The sequence below is a fragment of the Phasianus colchicus genome, chromosome 2 (assembly GCF_987193195.1).
Source record: "Phasianus colchicus chromosome 2, bPhaCol1.hap1.1, whole genome shotgun sequence".
NCBI lineage: Eukaryota > Metazoa > Chordata > Aves > Galliformes > Phasianidae > Phasianus > Phasianus colchicus.
This window is the reverse complement of record NC_143437.1, coordinates 4,257,680-4,281,470: the sequence shown is the minus strand read 5'-3', so window position 1 is coordinate 4,281,470 and position 23,791 is coordinate 4,257,680. Positions and strand designations below refer to the sequence as shown.

The following is a 23,791-nucleotide window of genomic DNA, read 5'->3' as shown; positions in this document are numbered from 1 at the left end:
TTAAGAGCTTTTAGGCAGCAGTAGGGAACCGACAGCCGTCATAAATAAAACCATCCTTTTGTTGGCCTGGAAATAATAGTGCTGTGTGGAGAGAAGTGGTGGATGATGTGGTAAGGTGCCCAGCAGACACTGACAACATGCTCAGCACTGTTATCTCCCCTCTCTGTGCCAGTAGTAACCATGGCTAAGCATCTACAGCTTGCCTGTGTTTTTCAGGCTCGTATTTAAATGCTTGTATACAGGTTTAAAATCCTAACCTGAGGCATAGCTACTTCAGTTCTCAAATCAACCTTGGTCATATACGAGGCTACTTTTTGCTTCTATTTTCACATTTAAAGTTTCTGATAATTTTCACCAATGCCAGTTTGTTTAAACCCAACAAATTTTGATCTTAGCTGATGAGGAATTTTACCTCGCTGTTTGCAAATGTGACCAAAATTGCTTGCACTGACAGAACGCATTGACAGAAATGATGATCTATTACCTGACGTGGGTTTTTTTTGCTTTTTTTTTTTTGAAGGTTTTGACATTTTTTAGCATAAGGGCAGTGAGGCAGTGGCACAGGCTGCACAGACAGGTGGTGATGCCCCCATCCCTGCAGACAGACAGCCAAGGTCAGGCTGAATGGGGCTGTGAGCACTGCTGGGGCTGTGGGTGTCCCTGTGCAGTGCAGGGGGTTGGAAAGGATGGCCTTTAAGGATCACTTCCAACTGAAATGATTCTATGATTCTATGATTCTAAGTTGTCATATTTTCAGAATATCACAAGCACCTAATCCTACGTTTCAGTCCTTCAAGCTGAAGGCAGTGATTGAAGCTATCACTGCAGTAAGTTTTAGAACTGCTAATTCTGCAGGAATGTCTTCCCACTGTGAAGTCTTTCATTCCTGCACAGATGCAACAAGTTGATAGCCTAAGAACACGCTGAGGAAAAGCGTCCTCCTGCAGCCATCAGCAGCACTGTGGGGTGATGAACTGCTGTGTGCATCAGAGCTCCTTGCTCTGGCAAGTGTTGCAGGGAGCCCAAATATTGGGGGAGGATTGTCTCCTAATGTAAAGGCTTTGATGTTCATCTTTTTGTGGAAGTCACTTGAAAAAATCAGTTTGGCTCCCACCTTCTGCTCACAAGTTTGCTGCCATCCCAACTTTTCCACTCTGCTCGCCTCTGATCTCCACTGTTGCTCAGATAACAGCTTACCTTGATTTTTTCTTTGCAGAAGAAATACTGTTTGTGCCATTTGCAGTGTGAACTGCAGTGAGATTAGTGGCCACAGAGCTGCTTGACTGTGTGCCCTGGTCCATGCACACATACGTGTGGAGGATCTGCATTGCAGTGCCACAGGGCTGGTGACAAAGCCAGGATCACAGAACACTCTGAGCTGGAAGAGACCTGCAAAGATCATCCAACTCCTGGCTCCACACACCCCAAATTCAAATACTGTGGTGTTTGTGTTGTCCAGATGCTTCTTGAAATGCAGCAAGCTTGGTTCTGCAGCTGCTCGTGGATCACTTGTGGTGATTCCAAGCTGAGATCCTGGTCCCAGAAGGGCATGTGCCTGTTCTTGGAGCACAGGCAGCATCAGATACCAGCTCTGGGTTCTTCTGTTCAGCTTCTGACATCAGCACATCCTTTGGATAGCTTTAATCCAATTTGCTTTGTGTCTTGATTTTTTTCAGTGTAAATGAGGAATCAAAGATATTACTCATGTCATCGTAGTATTCTAATGAGTTGCTAATCAACATTTTGATTTAGTTCTAGTTTCCAATTCATTAATGTTTGGGGCATATGGGAATGCTTGTGGGAGTGCTGAAATAGCAGTAAATAGTAAATTATACAGAGTGAAAGCTCAAAATTAAAGCCTCCCACTTGGTGGGGAAGAACTGACCAAACACCATATGACTGTGGAAATAATGGATGACTGCATATGGACTAGATAAAGGTAGAGCTTCTAGAGAAGAAAATAGTATGTGATCAGATCAGTGAAGTGCATCACAGTGCAGTCATGCAAAAGAGGCACGTTATTGTTGCATGGAACCTTTTATTCTACCATTTTTCTGACGCTTGCTTGCAACATTTTCATCCTAAATACTGTTCATAGAATTTAAACTTAATGTTATTATAGCAGGTGGATTTGGAGACCTATTGGCAAGAGGGCATGCAGTAAATGAACAGGTTCAGCTGTGAGCTGGAAGGAACCTTTAGTGATAGAAGAATGTCTGGGATGTTTGTGCACTGTTGCAGCCCTTTTCCTCACGATTCCATGTAAACTAAACACCAAGCAGTCACACTATTTTGGTGTGTACATTGAACTGCAATTGCTAGCATTTGCAACCAACCAGAAGTGTTCCATAAGTGCAAATGGCATGCTGCACACTTCAAATCCAGCTCAGTGTAAACTTCTGTTTACGTTAAGACCACTTTGTATCACGCAGCCAACATAATGTGGCCATAAATGAAGAGCAGATTCTATTTACACCCACCTCTGCAGAGTGACCTTAATTTAAACGAGAATCAGGCCCATAATCTGTATAAATATATGCACTCTGTTACATTAAGGTTATTTATTACATTGCACTTGGCCTGGGTATGCATGGAGATTTACCATAGATAATCCATAATCCAGAATTAAACTATTAATATGCATTTTGAGAGTGGCAGCCATAACCTCAAAATTCCTTGGTTTAAGTATGACCTTTAACTTTGTTTGAATATATTTTTTAAGTGTATGAATAACAAATTAACACTGGTTGATAAAAAACATTCTGATTCCTTTGTACCATTTGCATCAATCCATACTTAACTTACACAAAGCCTGGAAGATTAGAAGGCTTAATCACTCATAATATTTATTTGTTTTTAAATGTCAGATCACATTTAGTTCAACATACTGTCAGTCTTGCTCCCACCCCACCCCCACCCCCCACCCTTTGGTGTTAATGAAACTATGTTGGAAATTCTTATTTTTCTGTCCAAAGATGTGTGAATCTTAGCAAAATGGCAAAACACTTTGTACCTGGCCTGTGTAAAGAAGTTACTTCCTATGTCCTCCTAAAGGATTAAATTAACATCTCGTAGCACATAATAAATGACATGAAAATGATCATGGCACAGAGTTTCTTACCAGATGTCTGAGTAACTGCAGGTTTCCATCATGGCTTGTATGTTTTTGTACGTGCTTCCTGACTGTACTTCTGCAGGGTTCCAAAGCATGTTCTTAATCCAGTCTTGTTAAGCAAAACGTTTGGAATTAGTGATGCTCACCAGCAATGGATTTCATTTTTCTTTATTGAAAGTTTATTTTACCCATTGCCTATTTTCCTTGGGTTCAGGCGTGAGGGGAAGAGCAAGAGACTTCCTGAGCAGGTGTGTTTAGAGGGAAGGCAGAGGAAAATGAAAGTGGCAAGGGCTCTATCCTTGTCCTGTACAAGTCAGTAAAGCTGATGGGTAGGGACAGAAGTCTGCAGGTAGTGAGGAACAACCCAGTAATCTCAGAGTGGCACTCAGCTGTATCTATTTGAAACTCTGGGTGCTCAACAGAAGTGAAGCTGGTGAGACATTGGCACAGCTGCCCAGGGAGTGCTGGGCTCACCTGGAGGTGTCCCAGAGCCGTGGGGATGTGGCACTGCAGGACGTGGGCAGTGGGCACGGTGGGCTGGGGTTGGACTGGGTGATCTTAGTGCTCTTTTCCAACCTTTACGATTCTACGATTCAAAAATGTTGTTTCTACATCACCTGGGACCACTGAGGACACTTAAATAGCATCACAGAATCACAGTCCCTTCTCTGCGTGGTTAACACTGTGGTTGTCGACAAGGCTTTTCCTACTTGCTTCCTAACCAAACACGTGCAAGGAGGGATGTGATTTGAGTCTGTCTGGTATGTTTTGTTCCTGGGACACCGTATGCTGGCATTTGAGCAAAGACTTGGTGGTCTTGCAGTAACTACTGTAGTCAGGGAAGCTTAGTCCTGCATAAGCTCTTAGGAAAGAGTTTGTCAGTGACACGAAAGAATTTAAATACGTGTGTCAGGATTGAGACAACCTTGTGCTACACCTCAATTAAAGCCACAGGAACGGATGGGGAGAATCAGTTATCTGTCAACACTGCTATATGTTAAAGTGCACTCATGTTGCAGCTGTACCAGACAGAACCCTCAGCAAACTCGTGCTGGTTTTACTATGGCATTTTGTTTTTCTTTCCATAGTCCACACCTGAAATTCAGCAATCTGACCTTGATTTCAACTCATGGCCTTCCAGGAAAAGACCTACCAGGATCCAAGCATAGAAGATTTTTAATTCACAGGTTCGATTTAATATATAAACACTTCAATAACTTCGACGTTGTGATTTTCTGTGAATTGGTCCTAAATTTTTTTCTCGAAACACATGAACATAGTCTCAAAACAATCCAATCCATATGGCTTGTAAATGAGTTCAATATTCCTATTATTAGGGAGGTGTCACAAAGTATTAATAAAGTGGTAACTTCAGTAATGCCCTGAAGAGCCAGCTCTTTAAATCACAAAACAACTCATTGTCTACTTGCTGAACTTTAAACCAGAAATGTCTACAGAGACCTGAAAATAGTGCAATGTTGACCTGTTTAAAACTGTCTTACCATATTCTGAATTTTGCCCTATCAGGGAATTTTTTGATAAATAGTTAGGGAATTATTTTTTCTATTGTAGAAAGGGATGTTTTTAAGTACAGGTCTAGAAAATGGAGGGGTTCTCTACTCACACAAAAGCATGTGCACTTTTTCGTAAGTATACTGTAAGAAAAGACTTACAATAACAAAATATCCACCCTGATGGAAAGTTGCTGTTCATAGCTGCCTCGCCAGAATTAGCTGTTAAAATCTGAAAGCAAATTAAGAGTGAAAATGGAACTCTGCAGGATATGGGTTTTGAAAGCATCCCTGTGATTTTGGAGTGTCAGTCTCCCGGGAGCTGTGCACCTCAATTATAAAGGTGCTTTTGAAAACCCTAATCTCTCCTTGATGTCCATTTTATTTATAGATTTCTGCATGATTACAGTTTAGAATTGACAGTGGGTGCCTTCCGTTCTTTATTTCCCTCTGGTATTTGTGAGTACAGAGGATGCAGAGCACCTCAGAGAGCCCGAACATTCAGTTCTAAAATTCTTCACAGGCCACAGCAGCAACAACCTTTTTTTTTCTTTCTTTCTTTCTTTTTTTTCCTATTTGTTATTGTTATCATCCTCTAGGACAGTTTTGGGAACTCACGAACAGCAATTAATGTGTAGCAGTCAGTTCTGGTGTGTTAGAATGTATATCCTGGTACTAGAAGCAAAATACATGGGTGGTGGTGGTTCCCTTTCTGGAGCTCTCAATGAACATTCCTATTTTTCATACCTGCACTATTTCTCTCCCTTTCTCTCCTATGCTTGCTAATTTTGTTTTCTTTTGGATAGCCAACATGATAACTCCTCCATTGCTTCTGTTAATATTCACTTAATTTTGCAGAGTAATTCAATTGCACAAAATAATAAAAAGGAATCTTTTATCAGACAAAAAAGATCAAAACATTTTCTTTGCAGGTGCAAAAGTCTCCTCCCTGCATCAACCTGCAAACAAACAAAAAGCAGAGGAAAGCTTTTTTTTTTTGCTTTTTTTTTTTCTTCCCCCCTGACTTCATTTTTAAATTATGTGGTTATATGGCCCAGCACTGGGAGGGATTATTTGGTTTTAGCAAAAAGTTGTCAATTTGTAACTGAGTATTTCATAATGACTAATCTTTTACTATAGGCTGCAGTAAACTCACAGCAAGAGAACAGACTTGAACCACTAGGGGACTTTGGCTAACTCACCAGATGTCTAATTAATGCCTGCTGTCAGCTGCTGAAATGTCACTTACAGATATTCTTTCTTCACAGCCACTGTTTTAATGATGAAGATTATGCACAGATGTCACTTTGTTCCTGGGTTAACGTTGTGGTTGGTAAAATGACTGGCATAAATCGCTCTGCCAAATATGTAGTTGTTTCCAAGGAGAGGAAAGTACCGTACGACTACCTTGTTCTCTGCACAGGACAGAACTATCAGGTAAGATTGTGTGCAGTGTGAAAAAATCCTCTCTTCTTTTATCATTTTTTACAGTAAACGGGGTCTCTGCAATTAGCAAAGGAGTAGAATGCTCCTTAGCTGTTGTCTAACCAATGTTTGCGGCCTGCAGCCAGCAGGCCGTACTGCCTCGTGCATCTCTACAGCTCGCAGCAGAGGAGAGGGAGGTTTTACAAACTTTTCTCCCAGCAATGGATCACCTCAGGATCAGATGTTAAGCAGAGCTGCCAGTATTTTTGCCACTGTGACCAGCAAACCTGCTGAAGAGTTGATCCAACTGACACGTGGCCCCAGCCACTGAGACTTAACTCCAGCTGGTGCAACACCATTTGACCTAGTTTTGGCCGTGGAGGGAATTTCTTTTCAAATTAATTACTTGATTCACGTGATGAGCTCTCCTGGGCACATACATGGTGCTATGTATTGCTGTAGCACGTGGTAAAGCTTCAGGTGAGGTCAGGTGGCCTATGATACTCAGTGCAGCCTCACAGTATGTGGGAGGACAGAAGTGAAAAGGACTGATTTTCCAGCTGAGGTTCTTTGTTTTTGCCTTGATTGCTGAAGCAGTGTTGCCATTCCCCTAGCTTACAGCAGCAGCACAGACCTCTGAATAGTGTGTGTAACACGAAGCTATGCAGAGAGGAACCAAGTGCTCCGTCCTGCTGTAGAATCAGAGCTTCCTGTACTACAAAAGCTGCTTCCAGTGTTGTACTGTAAGTGTAATTGTGATTAAGTGCTCCTAGGAAAAAAGATATTCAAATGCAACCCCGACTTGTAAAATAAGTTGTGGGAAATAACTACAGTAGAGGAAGAGATAAGGGAAGCATGGGAAGACTTAGCTTTTATCTGCTTTCAAGAAGAAAATATCATCTATTCTCACCTTCAAGCTCTTAAAAAAAAAAAAAAGGAATTATTTTAATCGTGTGGTTTTTTTTATTACAAAGAGATTATTTCAAAAACAAATCTTAATAGTAGTTGAAGATATATGTCATATATATCTATTCATCCATTTGTTCCAGGTCCTGTCCCCTACTGAAGCAGATATCAGTACATTTGCAACTAATAAAGAAGTTACCAGTAAACGGCCACAAAGATACACAGGGAAAATTCCTTCCAATCATTTTACTCTCAATGATGATCAGGATTGCTTAAAGGCAATGGAATGGCTGAAGGAAAATTTTATCAACTCAGAAGGTAAGGGTTTTGGGCACACACACTTGCAGAAATATTCTTTAAGCTTATTGTTTCCTTAACTCCATGGTATAATTGATGCTCAATTAATGAGAACAAAGTCTTTCATCTGCTGTGCTTTGTTTTCCAGATTAATTTACAATTTGTTGTCATTTTTGATACCCAGCATATTTATCTAGGAAAAAAAAAAATCTTGAGATAGATTAATCATCTGTAATTATTATATAAAACAAAATGAGTCCCACATGCAAATCTGGTTGGAGTCATTAATTAGACAATTAAATAATAATTTAATTAGTGAGCGTGTTTTTCTCTTATAGATGAACATTTAGATTTGAGGCGTAACACAAAGAAAACAGATCTAAATCAGATGATGGTTTTTTTTTTTCCTTTTCTGTCATCTTTGTGTTCCATTACATCAGTTTACAGCTTTTCACATAGAACTGCAGTCTCTCTGTATTGTCTTTTTAACTCTTCAGGTCACATTTTTGTGCATTATATCTGTTCATGTGCACACTGATCATATATATTCATTGAATGTGCATGCTGTAGAAAATACCTAGAGTCATCCAGAATTCCAAGTTAAATCCTTTCCACAACTGAAAGGAGATCAAACAGTAAATGAATTCACCCATCATGTCTTCTTGGTGCCAGACTGGAGTCAGGGAAGAGTTGAGAGCAGAAAAGCTCTTGGAAGCAAAACCTGAAAATAGAGCTGAACTGGCTTCCTCAGCACAGAGCAGACCAATGAACATGGATAGCTGTGGTCTGCCATGTTCATGTCCTGCTTGGAAGGCTTTTAAAGAAGTTCTTGAGATACTAGAAGTTTCTTTATCACCTTCCCAGTCTTGCTGTGATCAGGATGGGAGGCAGTTAAACATGGTGATGTCTCAGCTGACGTTTTCTTCAGACAGCTTCCCAGCCTCAAGCATGTCACTAGAGCAGTCTGCGTGGCTTTACGTGGTGTCCAGCTGACAGGCACAGCTGCCTTTGTAGAAACAGATGAGGTGGTTAGTTTTCCCTGTTTGTTACTGCTCATCCTTCTTATAAAACTGTGTGTTGCCCAGTCCTGGAATGTGCTTGCACACATCTGAGTGGGACAATCACTGCTCAGGTGAAAGGGAGGTCTGGCACTTCATCTCCTTTGGGACCGAGGCACCTTTACTAATACTAAATTAGTATTAATAATTTCAGCACTGCTGCTGGCTTTTGGTGTGATGTAAAGGTGGATATCTTAATTAGGCACTATCCTGTCTTTAGCAATATGCTAAACCCACAGCTCCCAATGAGCCCAGTCCACAGGGCTGCTGGATAGCTAGTTTCTTTCCATATACCTTTCTCTTGCTGCATCCTCCTTTCACTCATCTGTTACTTTTACCAAAAGCAGTTTGCAGTCTCCATGGCACTGCCACCTTCCTTCCACCATGGGCTCCTCACGGGAGCAGAGAGGTGCCTGGTGGCTCCTGCTGCCTGGGGCTGGAGCAGGGTGAGCACCAGCCTCAGTCCTGGGGCTGTGGCTTCCCTGATGAAACCCAGCTGTCTCATGCGTGTAACCTATTAAAACTGTAATTGTAACTAATTGAAATCATCTCCTATTAGCGCTGCACTCTCCACAAAAATAAAAAGTAGGATGGGAGTAAAGAAAGAAACAAAACCGCTTTAATGGCCCAAAATGGAGCAATTATTTTTCCTCTTTACCTAAACACAGTTTACTGCCTTATTAAAAGCATGTTTGTAGGAATACTATCAAATTAAAATTCCAGCATTCGAATCAACAACCAGAGCTGCCGATGCTTTGGCAAACATAACGTTTTCTTCTTTAGCTTCTACAAACTAAAAAGATTCAGGTCATCCTGGGATCACTGAAATCTTGTCCTTCCACTTGTGGAAAATGAACGAGCCTGCTCTGCAGTAGAACTCTGACATTCGAGTAATAAATGATAAAACCACGCTAACGATCTTTATTTATGGCTGCTTTTTTCCATGGAAGATGATTATGTTTACTCACCGATAGATACATTTGTATGTAGTTAAATAATAAAAGCATCCTGAGGAATCGCTATCTGTCCAGCGAACATAATTTCAGTCCATAATGAATATCGGTAGTTCCTAGACTACCAGTGCTGTAATCTAAAAAGCCCCTAATATTGTCATAAGCAGAAACTGCAAATTGTTGATTTACAAGAGGTCAGCGAAGGAACATTGCTTTCCTTAATGTAATGTAATTGTATTTAATATTACCATATAAAACAGAATTTTAATTTTCCTTGAGAAATGCCGGGCTTGAATCTGATCTCGTATATACAGAAATGCCAACGTGTAATGCAACCACCAAACTCCTCCCTGAAGAGAGCGGCTCTGCCAAATGGTGATGATCTCTGTGCTGGCCAGGCTCACATAGCTTACAGTCAGAGTAACCCTTCGCTAGGCTGGGCCTTTGGTAAGCACTTCTCATTCCCACCAGGAAAGGAATTCTCAGTCCATCCTGCAAGAGCTGTGGTTTTTTGCATGGCTTACTTGAAGGCAGAGTGGATCAGAGGGCAGAAAGACGCTTTCTCTATGGAGCAAGGGAGAGAACAGGAAGGAAAGGAGCAGTTTGCAGGCCCTGCACAGAGGAATATTGATGTGTTTTATATTAAACATCCTTACATAAAGCACACAGGCCCTCCAGTGTATGCCAGGTCCCTTGTTTGCAGACTGAGCTTTTGCAAAAGGAAGCAACAGTGCCAGCAATCTCCTGCACTGCACAACAGCTTGTCTCATCCAACTTGCTCTTTCCCAGTTCCACTACCCTTTTTTTGCACAATGTATTTAATTTGCTCCTGTTCCCCTGCCTGCCCAGTAAGTGCTTTGAATATAAGCAAAATTGAGGAGGAAGAAGAGAACAAAATAGAATGCGGTGTTTTTTTTCTTTTTTTTTCTTTTTTTTTTTGGCCCCAGAGGATTTTCAATCAGAATAATTTCAAATTACAGGGTCAGAATGAATGTCATACTTCTGTGTTAAGTACTTGCCTACTTTGTGGGATGTTTTGTACAGATTCTTCACTAAATTATCTTAGCTACTGTTGCTAGGTAACATTGTTTGCTTCATAGCATCAGAGAAATAAGAGGGTCAAAGAGAGCAATTTCGTGTTATTATCATCTGAGTTACACTAATAAGGTTTTCATTGTGCATCTTAGAAATTTTTCCCTTTTTTTTTTTTTTTCCCCCTTAGGGAACATCATTGTCTACGGGAATACAATTGACATTTACACCACGGTAGAAACCTTCTTATCTCTGGGAATCGATGGTTCTCGCATCCATCTCGTGCAGCCTCCACTCAGCTCAAACGTTACTTGCCTTAACAACAACGAAATCGAAAGTGCTGTTCAGGAGGCTCTGTCAGAGGCTGGCGTGTCTGTTTATTATGACAGTATCCTGGCACAGTGGAGCAAAGGCGACGACCCAGACCTCATCACACGCGCTGCTTTCACTACTAATAGAAAACCGTTCCAATTGCAGTGCTCAGTAAGTATATGCTTTCATTGTATTTCCTTCAGTCTGCTTTTTAAGACAAAGGCCGTCAAATCCTGATAGTCCCTTGCCGGTTTATCTATTTTCTCATTGTCTCCAGAAGAATTAACATTCGATTGTTAGTCTGAAGGATTGTTTTGTGCAAAAATCCAAATAATACTACTGTTAATTCCCCGACTGATTTGGATTTAAATGTCTTTTAGTCAGCCGACTCACCAGTAGTTGCTTGCTGTTGAGTGACAAATGCTCTCAATTCATTTTCTACATCATTCTAGAAATCCTTTTATTATTTAAATGCGTACAGTAACTCCTGTCTATAGTTATGTGCATATGATTAAGATTTCATTAAGTCATACTAGCAGCCAAGAATTTTAGGATAGAGGCCTACTACATATTTATCAAAATACGTTTTAAACAGATTTTTCTCCCTCTGCATTACTGATTGCATTTTTGTCCATCTACAGTATAGATAGCTTATCTAGGTACAGTGCACACACACTCACACATATGGTGCTCCTGTGAGATATGGGACAGTTTTTAACCTTTCCTAATGGGAAAACTAGTGCTGGTTTTCATCACTGGGCTGATCTGTGTGAGTGAGCTTCTGGTAGAGTCATTTCAAAATGTGTGTCCGTGAGAAGCCCTGCAGCCCTCGTAGCACATCCTCACTGCACTGGCTGCTCCTTTGTGCAATAAGGGCTGTAGATCTGGGAATGAAGGACCATGTGCTACTCCCAGACAGCTCCCCTGAGCTGGAAAGCCACACACTGTAGTTTTGTTTTTTTTCCTAGTCCTTTTCTTTTCAACATGCAGATAGCTAAGCCCTTCCTGAAAGAGGTGAAGACCTTGCATCCACTGGCTCACCTGACACGTGACAGCAGTGACATTCCTTTTGCTCTGCCCTCGTATGCAGCACTTCATTTTGTCCCTTCCTTCCCTGAAATCCCTCTATTTTTATTCTTTTATGGATATGAGAATCTGCTTTTTGTAACTTTAATACCCATTCACAAACCTATACCTCTTCTCTGCTCCATCACCTTTCCCATGTGGCCTGTGCCATTCCTTCAAGACTCTCATTATCTTCTGGTTTGTTTCTCTTGCTCTTTTGTGCTGCTTGCCTATCCTTAATGGCCTCAAAGATGAGGGACGTGTAGTCCCTTCTGATGCCAGCATCCCTCTGTTCTACAAATCCAGCTCAGCTGCCTTGCAAGGCTCCCAGCCACCTGGAAAGATGGGCTCCGAGGAGGACAGGAGGTCCAGAACAGCCTCCACAGAAAGCAGGCTGTGCAGGAATCGGCCCTACAGCCACGCTGGACCTTTTGGGATTTGAGCCAATATCAACTGTTGATTGGCAGTTCTTAGGGTCTTAATTTGTTGGGTCCTGCAGGAGAAAAACAACAGGAGAAAATCTCTTTCCTGAAGGCAGCAGCCTCCCTCCCTCCCTCCCCTCCTAGGCTGACAGATGGCTCCCAGCCTGGAGGCTGCAGCAGTCCCCTCCCTCCCCTCCCTGTCAGCAGGCAGGACACCAGGCAGAGCTTCCCTGCTTTGGGATCTACTAGATGGTTAGGTATTAACTATGCAGTGCTCATTACCTGGTTTATATACAAAAAAGCACAGAGCCTATGGCTCCTCTGCTCCTGCCTGCCTCGCCAGTGGCTTAGTGGGCATGGTGGGGATGGTTTGGACTAGATGGTCTTAGTGTTTTTTTTCTTATCTTAATGATTCTGTGATTCTTGGCTTCCCTCTCCTGTGCCTTTCCTCCCGGCCATGAGCATCTGATGCTTGCATTCAGTCCACAGCTCCTTGGTGGTCTAATTGGGTAATACCTTTACCTGGGTCACAGTCGCAGCCTCCCCGAGGCTGCCTATAAACAACAGACAGATTACTGACACTGCTTACTCTGATGTATATCCCAGGCTGTTCAAGATGAAGGCAGTAAGGTAACGCACGCTCATCTGATGACTTCTTTCACCCTTTTCTCAGCTTGTGCAGTAATATTTCTTGGTGGTGGACGGGAGCATTTGTTGTCATGTAATCATTTTAAAAGCTGAGGGCACTGATGAAGGGGAAAGCTCCTTTTAAAGGCTCTGGAGCTCCACAATATATATTGCAGCAACAAGATGGTCAGTCTTCATCTGTTCCCTTTGCACACTATCTGATCTTGTTCAAAGCATATCTTGTCATTCTTACCACTTTTAACCCTCAGTACCCACTCTCTGCCCTTCTTTTATACTATTTTGGGGACCGGCCAGCTATCGGTTTATCCTTTGTAAGAGCCACCTGTGAAGATCTGCTTGCAGCTTCTTGCACTTCTGTTGCCTCTGATGCTTTGTGCCAGAGGTGGAGGCATGGGGTAGAGCTTGGTTGGATTCGTGCCCCAGCTCCAGCTGTAGTGACCCAGCCTTGCTTCCCTGCACCTCATCCCTTCTGCTCCAGCACTGGTGCACAATTTTAGCTGGGTTTGAAACCTGCTGTTATTAATGCAGAGAGCCTGGAAAGAACGTGCAGACTGAAGGGGGGGGGGGAGCCTAGCACACCCCCCAGCCTTCTCTCTCACCCCACGTTGGGTTTCAAAGCAGCTCCTTGGGCATCCAGTAGATTTTGCAGGACGTGCTGCGTGCACATCTGCTCCATGCCAGCACCTCACGCCTCAGATGAGACTGCTTCCAGCATGCCTGCTTTGTGCTGCCTGACATAGCAGTGCTGCCTCAGCTCCCATTTTGGGGACTGGAGGGCTCATCTGCTCGCTGGCGTCCCAGGAGAGGGTGCAGGCAGATGCCACAGGAGGACAAAAGGAGGGAATTATCACTAGCTTTTTCTTTGAGACCTAGAGGAGGAATTTAGGGATTTAGGGCTATTTTCTTTCAATGCCCTTGAAATCTCCTGTGGGGAAGGCGAGCTCACGGCCTCGGTAGCTGCTGCTCAGGATAAATCCCTACCTCAGGGCCACTTCTTTAAGCTGAGCAGTAGGACAGCCGAGCTGGTGTTTACAAAGAATGGAAGTCGTGTCTCTTTTCGTTCCACAAACTAAAATGTGCTGAATATCCATCAGCTCTGCTTATGACCAGCTTCAGAAATGACCTGCCAAATGGACCAAGGATTTAATTTAGACACAGTCTCCTCTGGGCTGTCCCAGCTGATCCATGGGTCTGTCTGATGTCCATCCACACCTGTGCCATATGTCTGAGAGCAGTAAGGATGTGCTGAGCAATCTGCCTCCTAAAGCAAGCATCATCCAGGTCTGGAATAGTTAAGAGATCTGGCAGAGTTTGAATGCACTCTACAGAATTTGAAGTATAATAAATGTGAATGCTTTCCTTTTCATGTAAACACTCAGTTTCTTAATACCTCTCACAATCTTCTTGGCCTCCACTGCTTCCACTGGCTTCAATTCAATATTTTGGATGAGCATGACATCTCTTCTGAACAATCTGAATGTCGTATCTTTCAATTTCATTGAATATCTCTGTGCCAGTAGCTGTGATAGCATAGTTTGCTGGTAAACAGTTAGGCATAACACTTTGAAAAATATTTGCAACATATGGTTATCCTGCTAACATACAAAGCATGTTGTACTTTTTCTATTACTGAGTTTTTCAATTTAGCTTCAGCACTTGAAAGAAGAAAAACAACTTTATAAAGAATTCAACTCTAAAATGTGCGCATCCACTCCGACTATTGGACATAACGTAACATTAGAGTTTTAAAATAAAATTCATCTACTTAACCAGAAGTAAATGAGTCTGGTTTTGTAATTCTCCCCTTCTAATCCAATATTTATAGCTCTCATTCTAGTAGCTATAAATATTGGATCAGAAGGATTTATCTGTCTGTATAAAATCAAACTGTATTTCATGTTCTTGTTTTCTGAAATAAATAACATTCAGAATAGGGTTTTATTTATGAAATTAGTCGGTAACTAATGCTTAATAACCTGTGCTTGCTTACATTTCTTCTTAGGCATTTTTCAGCTTTGCCTACAAGAGAGTGGATTATGAAACCTTCAAGGCAGTTAATGATGCTTGCCTTGTTTTTGATGGAAAGCTTGTGATTGATACTGAATTCCGCACTAATGATGTCAGTATCAGGGCTGCAGGTCCTTTAACAAAGTACTCCAGGAGATATTATGCAGATGAATGGACACACAGCAACTTCAATTCAAAACAGATTGGCTTTGAACTTGCTGCATCTATGTTGAGTCTCTTTGATCCAACCCTTCAGCCCTTTTCGAAGCCACCAGAAGACACGGATAGCCTCATCCCCATGTATAAGGGTTGTAAAATTCAAGGTATGTGAAAATGGAGCTCAGTCATACTTCCATACCCTCGCTGGTCTTTTTGCTGTTATGTAGTGCAGGTAGGTCCATTTCACTTCAGTAGCCTCCTAATGGCAGTGAAGTCATCAAAGCTCCCTTTATAGTTTGTGGAGAGGTGACATCAGTGAGTAACTCTGCCTGCATTCATGGAAGGATCCATTTCTCCTTGTCCCAGCTCAAGACATTTAAGAGCTCTGCCTGATCTGTGCTAGACTTCTTCTATTTTCAAGTGAGGGGAACAGCAGCATCCTGAAAAAATGACTGATGCTCTCTGTTGAGAGGTATCTCAGGTGGGATGAACTATTTACAAGAGTTGTATATTAAATATTAAATATACCCCAATACTTACCATTCTTCACCTGTCTTTAGCTCCATAGTCTTGTCTAGGAGTTGAGGAGAAAAAAAAAAAAAACAACAAAAGACTTATGCTGAAGGGTTTTTTTTCTAATAATACACAAAGTTATGCTTTCATTTATATTGCAGTCATGATCAGAACTTTTCAAGGTGTGGCTGCTGCACCACTACGTATAACAGTACTACAGAACGTGAGGCCACAAAACAAAATAATTTTTCCTCTTTAGCCACTTAGTTAAAATATATATTTAGAAGAGCGAGAAATACTTTGGTTTTGTTTACAACTGAGTAAACCCTCATCTTTTCATTTATGGCAGGAGGTGTTCTTCCCAGAGGCTATAATTACTTGCACATTTCCAAACCAGAAGTCCCCATCCGCTTGGACTTAGTACTGGCACTGTCTGATCATGTAAGTTATGTTATTTATGTTATCCTTCTTTTTTTTCTTCCTTTTATCTTTGTTGGAAAAATGCTCCTATTCAGGAACATTCATAAAGTACCACGTATATTAAGAATAAATAAATAGAGTAAGGATGGGTTTAAGTATGTAATTAGAGAACTCCTGGAGCTGGGAGTCATCAAAAAAGTCTATAATGTAACAAACCACAATCTGTGATTATTTAATTCAATTATTAATTTATTTCAATGTAAATTGTATTTATTTCAATGTAAATGTTTTAGACGTAGAATATGAATATCTGATCAGTTTTACTTCAGTTCCTACTTCTTTTGCCGTGAAATCAACCAAAACCTAAGGGTTTATTTGTCCTTGAAGGCAGAAGTAGTCATTGAGCCTTAATGCTCTGAGCTCTTTCTTACTATTTGGAGCAGTTCAGATTCAGACAGCTCCCTGATGTGGCACTGCAGCTCAACTCCTTGACACCTTTGTCAGAATTGGTGGCTCAGTATGGAGCCCATCTGGCTCCAGACTCAATTCTCTCAGCACACTGTTGGGATGCTACAATATTTGTTTTTCTTCAGTGCTGACTTTCTCATAGAATCATAGAATGACCTGGGTTGAAAAGGCCCACAATGCTCATCCAGTTCCAACCCCCTGCTGTGTGCAGGGTCGCCAACCAGCAGACCAGGCTGCCCAGAGCCACATCCAGCCTGGCCTTGAATGCCTTCATGGATGGAGCATCCACAACAGGATGGTTTTTTTTTTCTCTTGATTTTTCTTGATGGAATACATTGCTTCTGAAATTCTTAGTATATAGTTAACATGTATCAAGATAGTGGTGATATTTGCGTAAGAACAAATCTGGAGTCTGCTAAGCCAGGGTGTATCGTATAAATCAGGTGAACAGCTGGTGAACAGCACAAAGCTGAACCTCTGAGATGTTCATTTCCATCCTTTCAGATATTTGGCTTTCTCAAGAGGTACATCATTTTTATAAACAGGAGATAGAATAGCAGGAGCATCACTGAAATCTCACTCTTTCCTCCCTACAGTAGGATGCCGTGAGTGCATACAGACAACGAAACACCACAGTCTATCAGTGGAACTCTGTTGATTTCTAGATTAGTAGGAAAAGAATAATTTCCAGAAGGGATGCTCTGTACTTTGCTGCTAGAAAACAGACAGTGTACAATAAGAGTCTTCGTTCTCTGAGCAGAAAAGAGGGAAGCACTTGACATACTTAAGTTACACAGGAGATTCTCCTGTGACACAAATGCAGAGATGCTTTTCTTACTGGGGAATGAAACAAGAAGTCTAGATTCACATATTTTAAAACCAGAAAGGGCCATGCACCTAGTCAAGCCTCTATTTCATACAGATTTATACCTTTTTCCTCAGAGATTTCCACCCCAAGGCCATTCTTGTATGTAGTACAGTGTGTCTTTTAAAAGACTAGGCTGATGTTCATTTTAAAACTTAGATAGCAGTGGTCCATAGAAAGAAATATTTTATAATGAAGTCCATGCTTTTGGGTGGTTGAGGGGGTGGAGATCAAAGCATGGCTCACTTTGTTTTCCAGCTTTGCAGATCCAACATGAGCTGTCCAAAGCAGCTCATATTAGGAGGCAAATAGAACTATAAGAGAGAGGAAACACTGATTTTGTCACGCCAAATTGCTAGAATGTGATAAGGATTCTCTTGCTGTACCTTCCATTTCCCGTTGTCTGAAAATGGAATACCTTTAAAGCTACTCCTGCATGTAAATCCTAAAATAATTTCCTAGGAAAGTAGTAAGAGAAGCTAGTGAAATGGATTAGCTGAGAGATACGGAAATAACAAAGGTTACTGCAGCCTAGCAACAGGTTTTAAAAGATGAATAAAACTGAAACATGAATACAGCATTAGAAAATAGCCTCAAGCTATTTTATCATCCCACTGCAATGTTTGGTTTGAGACACATTTTTATATTTTTGTCTTTTATTAAGTAATTGATTTAACTCGCTGAAACGAAATGCTGCTGTTTGACCATAACCATCCAACACTACTGTTCTTTTCTGGATAGTGTCATAGAATCACTAAGGTTGGAAAAGACCTCTAAGATCATCCAGTCCAACCGTCAACCCATCACCACCGTGCCCATAAACTGTCACTCAGTGCCACTATTCTAATGACAGTGTTAGCAACAGTCAGCAACCCTCTTTAAACTGGCAAGAAGGAGTCACTGGAAACAACTCCAAACAGAAGCAAAAAGTGTAAAACACGGGCCTGAGGGAAACGCCTGAAGAGATGGAGCCCTGCTAGTGGGTGGCCATTTATAAAATTTAAAGTTCTGTTTTAGAACGGGACAGTGTCTATCTCAGTGGTAATTTTTATTGCTGGCAGACTGTTCCAATACATCACACCTTGGACTACTCAAACACTTCTCTACAACACTGTGTATAACACTGAAGCTTGCTTGTAACTGATTAATGTGTTACTATCAACTGCAGTCATAGAGCTTCCACAGTGTGCCATAAATTTGGACTCTGCACATATACTGCCTGTATACACACATATATATGGCTATACTTTTAAATCTGGAGAGAGTATAGCAGTGTGTTCTTTGCTCATTAGCATGGCATCTTAGACTAAGTTATGATAAGCCACGTGTATGCAATCATATAGACACCATATAATAAATGAGGATGAACAGGGTTCCATTCAGTTGCCTGAAGGCATCTAAGTGTTGTCTCTCCTGACCTCCAGCTGCTGCTCCATAAGGTCACAAGTCTTCCATGTGTCCTGTGTCATAACTGCCAGTGTTGTTTGAATGTCCCAGATATCCACAGGTGCCTCAAATGCCACACAGGCATGGGCAACCAAAGCCTGTGCTGTCCTCTCAGTTGTATGCTTCACAGTTTCTATGCAGCTAACCAAGATCTAAACCATACAGAAAACTTTTGTGTCCAAACCATGGGAGCTCTTTGTATAAACTTTATTACAAGGAATGGATATTCTTGGTTTGAAAGGTTTGGGATTTTGAGAAATGGCAAATATCAGAAAGAAAACCTTAGCTGGTGCTGGCCATATGCCAGGTGTTAACTCCATCTCTCCTGCTTTCCTTTTATTTCCTGTTCCAGGGAACAGAGATTGTAACTGGAAAAGCAAGAGATGGGAATTATTTCAGAATGCACATCAACAAATACAGTATGGTAGATAGCATCACCTGCTTTTCAAAGGAGCCCCTTCCTGCTTCCAACTATATTTGCTTGTATGGACAGCATGAGCGTCTTCTTAATGACCTCTCTTATCGCTGGGATGAAGGGCAGATCACAGACCTTTACAGGTAAGATAAGTTTAGCATTGTGCAAAAAAAAAAAAATCTAGTTTTCTTTTACTATGCTTTATCTTCTAGCTATTTTCCCTTGGAACTCAAGATAGATTTTAAAACATCTTTTCAATTATTTGGTAAAATTATCACTGATGATGCAAGTCCTGAAGACCTTCCTAGAAAGAACTGTGTCTCTGAGATTTGTTTAGAAAATGAGATGTGATTTGCTTGAATAGCTTTCATCTGAAAGAACGTTTCAGTATCATTGTAACTTTTGCTTAGCATAGTCAGCAGGCTTAATTCATTAAGCTGAGTTTGAAGAATCTTTTTTTTTTTAATTGATTAATTTACTAAGAACTCATATTCAGAAGTCACTTTCCAAAGTCAGCGTGTTAATGACTTTACATCAGATTTTTAAGCCAAATGTTTCCAGGGAGGTTCTAAATCACAGATGATGTCAGTCGCACTCTTTAGCTTGCCTCTTAACTTTAATCTTCTGCTACTTCTGCAGAATTTCATACCTTAAAAGATACGTGGCCTGAAAACTCAAACTTGGTTTATTCCTTATATAATATTCCTTAGATAAAATCAGTGCTTCCGAATTCAGGCTTGGCAAAAAAACCCTTCTGAGTTTCATTCATGTGATAGAATTCTTTGAGCATGTAATTGAAGTAGGTGGTAGAGAACCTGCTGATGCATCTTAGTCTGATTTTCATTTGAAAAAAAATCCCTCACAAATGTTGACTTGGGAGCATGAATTATCAGATAGAAAAGTGAAGCACTGCATTCCATAAACTGCTTTAGAGGGAGAAAACCAAACAGGAAATTTTCATCATGATACAAAACTGATCAAAAGCTGCCTTAAAAGTCTCTGGGCTTGATTTGGTTATAGCTGATTTGAAGAAAGGTGCTACAATTTTCAGATTGAACAATATCATTTAGTTCATGTTTAGTTATGATGTAAAGGATGTGTTGTGGTCCAAGAAAAAAAAAAAAAAAAAAAAGCATGATCATAGCACTTTGCTAATCTGAAAAAAAGGGGGAATTTGTAGATTGATATCAAACTCCTCCGAAGGTTTAAGTTGCATTGATGTGCTGATAGTTACATGCCTCTGTAGGAATGAAGAAGCTGGTACCTTGAGACAGTGAGTTAGGAGCCTCAAAATTCCCGTGCCTCTTTCTCTAGATTTTGCCCTTCTGCTGGTTCAGTGTCAAAAAGCTCTGCCAGAATATGGATAAGGCATTGTATGTGCTTGAGGACAGAGAAATGAGAATGTCTGCTGAAACAGGGGGAGGGAGGGAATCCTATCAAGCCTTTCACTTAATGACAAAGGATTGGTTTGTATGCTGTGTTTTGAGAACAGTGGTATCAGCTGTCGGCTCAAAGGGCGAGCTCTCCTGAAAAGGACGTGGTACGTCACCGAGGCTGGGCGAGCTGATGTTTTACAGCCCTATCCCTGCCATCTCTCTTCATTGTAAATGTTTCCTATCTCTCCATTTCTTTTTATTCCTCATCTCGTATAGGAAGACGGGACGAATGCAAACTATGCGGTTTAAAATTTTCTTGGACAAAAATGCTGCTTTACAGATCTCACTTCAGGAAATCCAATATGCCTCTGCTGAGAGGCACAATGATTTACAGAAAATGTTGATTTTGTTTTACGAGGGAGGAACGGCACAGAGCAAACGTAAAGTTCACAGAAACAGTATTACTGTCAGTAGGTGTTAAATAGAAATTGAAGGGAGGTGACACAATTGTATGACATATGGGCTAAGATGGCAGATAATTTTCTTGTCACAGCTGGTGCTGATCAGCTAATATATTTTGAGCACTGGAAGAAACTCAATATTCAGGTTGTGGCAAGGTATCAGTCTTTCTCACGCTATTACAATATGCAAGCACATCTGTGAGCTAATATTTAAAATGAACCACAAACGTTGTCAGAGATTTAGAATCACAGAATCGTTAACACTTGAAAAGACCACTAAGATCATCCAGTCCAACTGTCCACCTACCACCAGCACTGCCCACATCCCTCAGTGCCACATCCCCACGGCTCTGGGACACCTCCAGTGACCCCAGCACTCCCTGGGCAGCTGTGTCAGTGCAGAATCACTTCTGGAGGAGGAATTGTTCCTAATTGAACCTCCCCTGGCACAGCTTACAGCCATCCCCTCTCGTCCTATGGCCGTTCCCTGGGAGCAGAGGCCGACCCCACCTCACACAGCCTCCTTTCGGGTCGTTGCAGAGAGCCACGAGGTCTCCCCTGAGCCTCCTCTTCTCCAGACCGAACAGCCCCGCTTCCCTCAGCTGCTGCCCATCACACTTGTGCTCCAGACCCCTCACAGCTCCGCTGCCCTTCTCTGCACACGCTGCAGCCCTCGGTGCCTTTCCTGCAGTGAGGGCCCAGCACTGAGCGCAGCACCGAGGTGCGGCCTCCCCAGTGCCAGTATTTTCCAGACCTTGACCAAAGCACCATTTGCTCCCTCACACTTTGTTGCTGTATGTGCCTCAGTGCAGCTGCACTTGCCTACACGATAGTCACACAGATTTTGAACAAAGGAGACATCTGAATGAACAGCTTAGTTTTTCGTGAGAGCAATTAGGAGTTTATCATCCTCCCTTGCTGCCGTGATGGTGATGGGATCCCTGCAGAGCATGCATGCTCATTGGGGATTACAAGTAAGATCAATTTCTAAACATCCACAAAGATTCTTAAAAAATCTCAAGAGAGATGGAGATTCCAGTGATGATCTGCTAAAAGGATGAGGCAGCCTGGTCTATATGATAGTAACAAGAAGGGCAGCTTTAGCAGATGCCCTAGATGCTCAATGGAGTGGCCATCATCTCCTGAAGAAGGCTGGTTGAATCTTCTCTGCTCTTGGCCAGCACTGTTTAGTGGCCAAAAAAGTCCTGGGAGCGCAGCAGGACCTGGAGCTGGGCAAGGTGAGGATCCTGTGTAATACAGCACTATATTCCATACAATGTAGTGTACACATAATATGTACAATATGCAAAAATACAGAATGTGAAATGTAGCAGTTGGAAGACTGTCCATTCGAAAGTCATTACACTGAAAAATGTTTGGGCATCTCTTGTGAGATCGTCTTGATGCTTCTTGGGAAGTGGTGTCTGGTGTTCCTTTGGCATGGAGCAGTAAAAAATGCATTCAGTGATTTCTCTGCGTGCAATAAGAAAAAGCATTTTGGGTGATGATATTCTCATGGTCTGTAATGACCTGACATCACCGACTGCAAACGTGATGCAAAGGCTGAATTTCTCTCTTTGGGGAGAAAAAGAAACGACGACATCCTACTACATGTTACACCTGTACTCGCAGTATTTTCCATCAAAATTTAAAGTGCCCTTAGTGAAGAAAAAAAAAAAAAAGGACTGAAAATGTTGCAGTTTGGTAGTTAAGCTTATGAACTTGCTAGTTTGAAACATTCATTCCCTCCTCCCACCTTTCTGCCTGTATTTTGGGGAAAGACACTGTGCAACAGCTGTCACCTGGGAGCCAATTTATTTCTGTGTAGCATGCAAATTGTCTTTTAAATAATTAGAAACTGCGCCTAGCAGAGCATTTCCTCACTGATTTGTGTTCGGTATAAAGGCTGAAGGTTAACCCCATGATACCGGATTTCCTGACCATAATGGGCCAGTTGCCATTCTCAAATTAGCATTAACACCAGGCCCTCAAGATTCAGCTAACTTCAAGGAGTGACCCCTTCCGGATGCGTGCCTGGCGCTAATGGTAATAAGGAGAGAAATAACATTTCCTTGTGTTGAGAGAAAAGTTCCATTGATTTCAGTAGGACTTCAACACTTGTTAAAAGCTGCAGAATGTGCCCCATGAACAATGAAAATCACTTCTCCATTCCCCCTGCTGGAGGGTCCTGCAGTGATGCTGCCCCATACCCATCTCATGCCAGACCCCCTAATCTGTAAGGCCACTGCTGTCCCCGGTCCCAATATTGCTTGTGTGGGTCCACAGACTGCCACCCTTAAAAACTAAGGTTGTGAATTTAGGAACCTAGCAAGAAATAAGTGGAAAAACAGCATAAAATCATCTGACTGTAGTTCCATAGTCACTTGGCTAAGAAACATGCTACCAGGGACATAGCAATTGCCTATAGCTAAGCTCCTGCAGCCTGACTCTACCATGTGTTAGGTACCACAGCTTCGTGTAGAGGAGTATCTGAGCTGCCCAAACCATTCCTTAGCTAAACATGAGATTAAGAGCCAATGTTTTCGTTTGTAGCTGTGCAAAGAGCAGCTGAGGAAATAGGCCATTAAGCCAGAAGATGATCACAAGCAGTCAGACAGCTGGCTGTACCGACCGCATCACGGGGGGATGCACTTCAGCCCCCTGGCTGCTTCATGGGATGCCAATGTCTGCTGGGCAAGTTGGCAGGGGTAGGGCAGCAAAAGAAGTCTCCTCCCTGGTCCCTGCACTATCAGAAGGTTGCAGCCCAGCATTCCTGAGCAGGGAAGTGCTAAGATGCCCTTATCAGGGCAGGCACAGCCATAGGAACCGAAGATGCAGTGTATTCTCAAGCTGAGAGTTCTGTGTACGGACCTTTTATGTCCTTGACTGTTTAACAGCTTTACTTCCTAGATTTGGA

The 23,791-nt window shown here is 41.9% G+C and overlaps 1 protein-coding gene across 2 annotated transcripts in view; it reads left to right on the top strand.

Moving 5' to 3' along the window:
- The window catches only part of CFAP61 (cilia and flagella associated protein 61), a 92,737-nt gene that overhangs the window by 60,632 nt on the left and 8,314 nt on the right, over nucleotides 1-23,791 (top strand). For both annotated transcript variants that reach the window (XM_090134606.1, XM_090134607.1), the window contains exons 18-24: nucleotides 4,204-4,302; nucleotides 5,895-6,063; nucleotides 7,101-7,275; nucleotides 10,488-10,780; nucleotides 14,747-15,074; nucleotides 15,773-15,864; nucleotides 18,975-19,180. In XM_090134606.1, coding sequence (XP_089990732.1) covers nucleotides 4,204-4,302; nucleotides 5,895-6,063; nucleotides 7,101-7,275; nucleotides 10,488-10,780; nucleotides 14,747-15,074; nucleotides 15,773-15,864; nucleotides 18,975-19,180 — 1,362 coding nt within the window. The remainder of the gene's footprint in view (nucleotides 1-4,203; nucleotides 4,303-5,894; nucleotides 6,064-7,100; nucleotides 7,276-10,487; nucleotides 10,781-14,746; nucleotides 15,075-15,772; nucleotides 15,865-18,974; nucleotides 19,181-23,791) is intronic.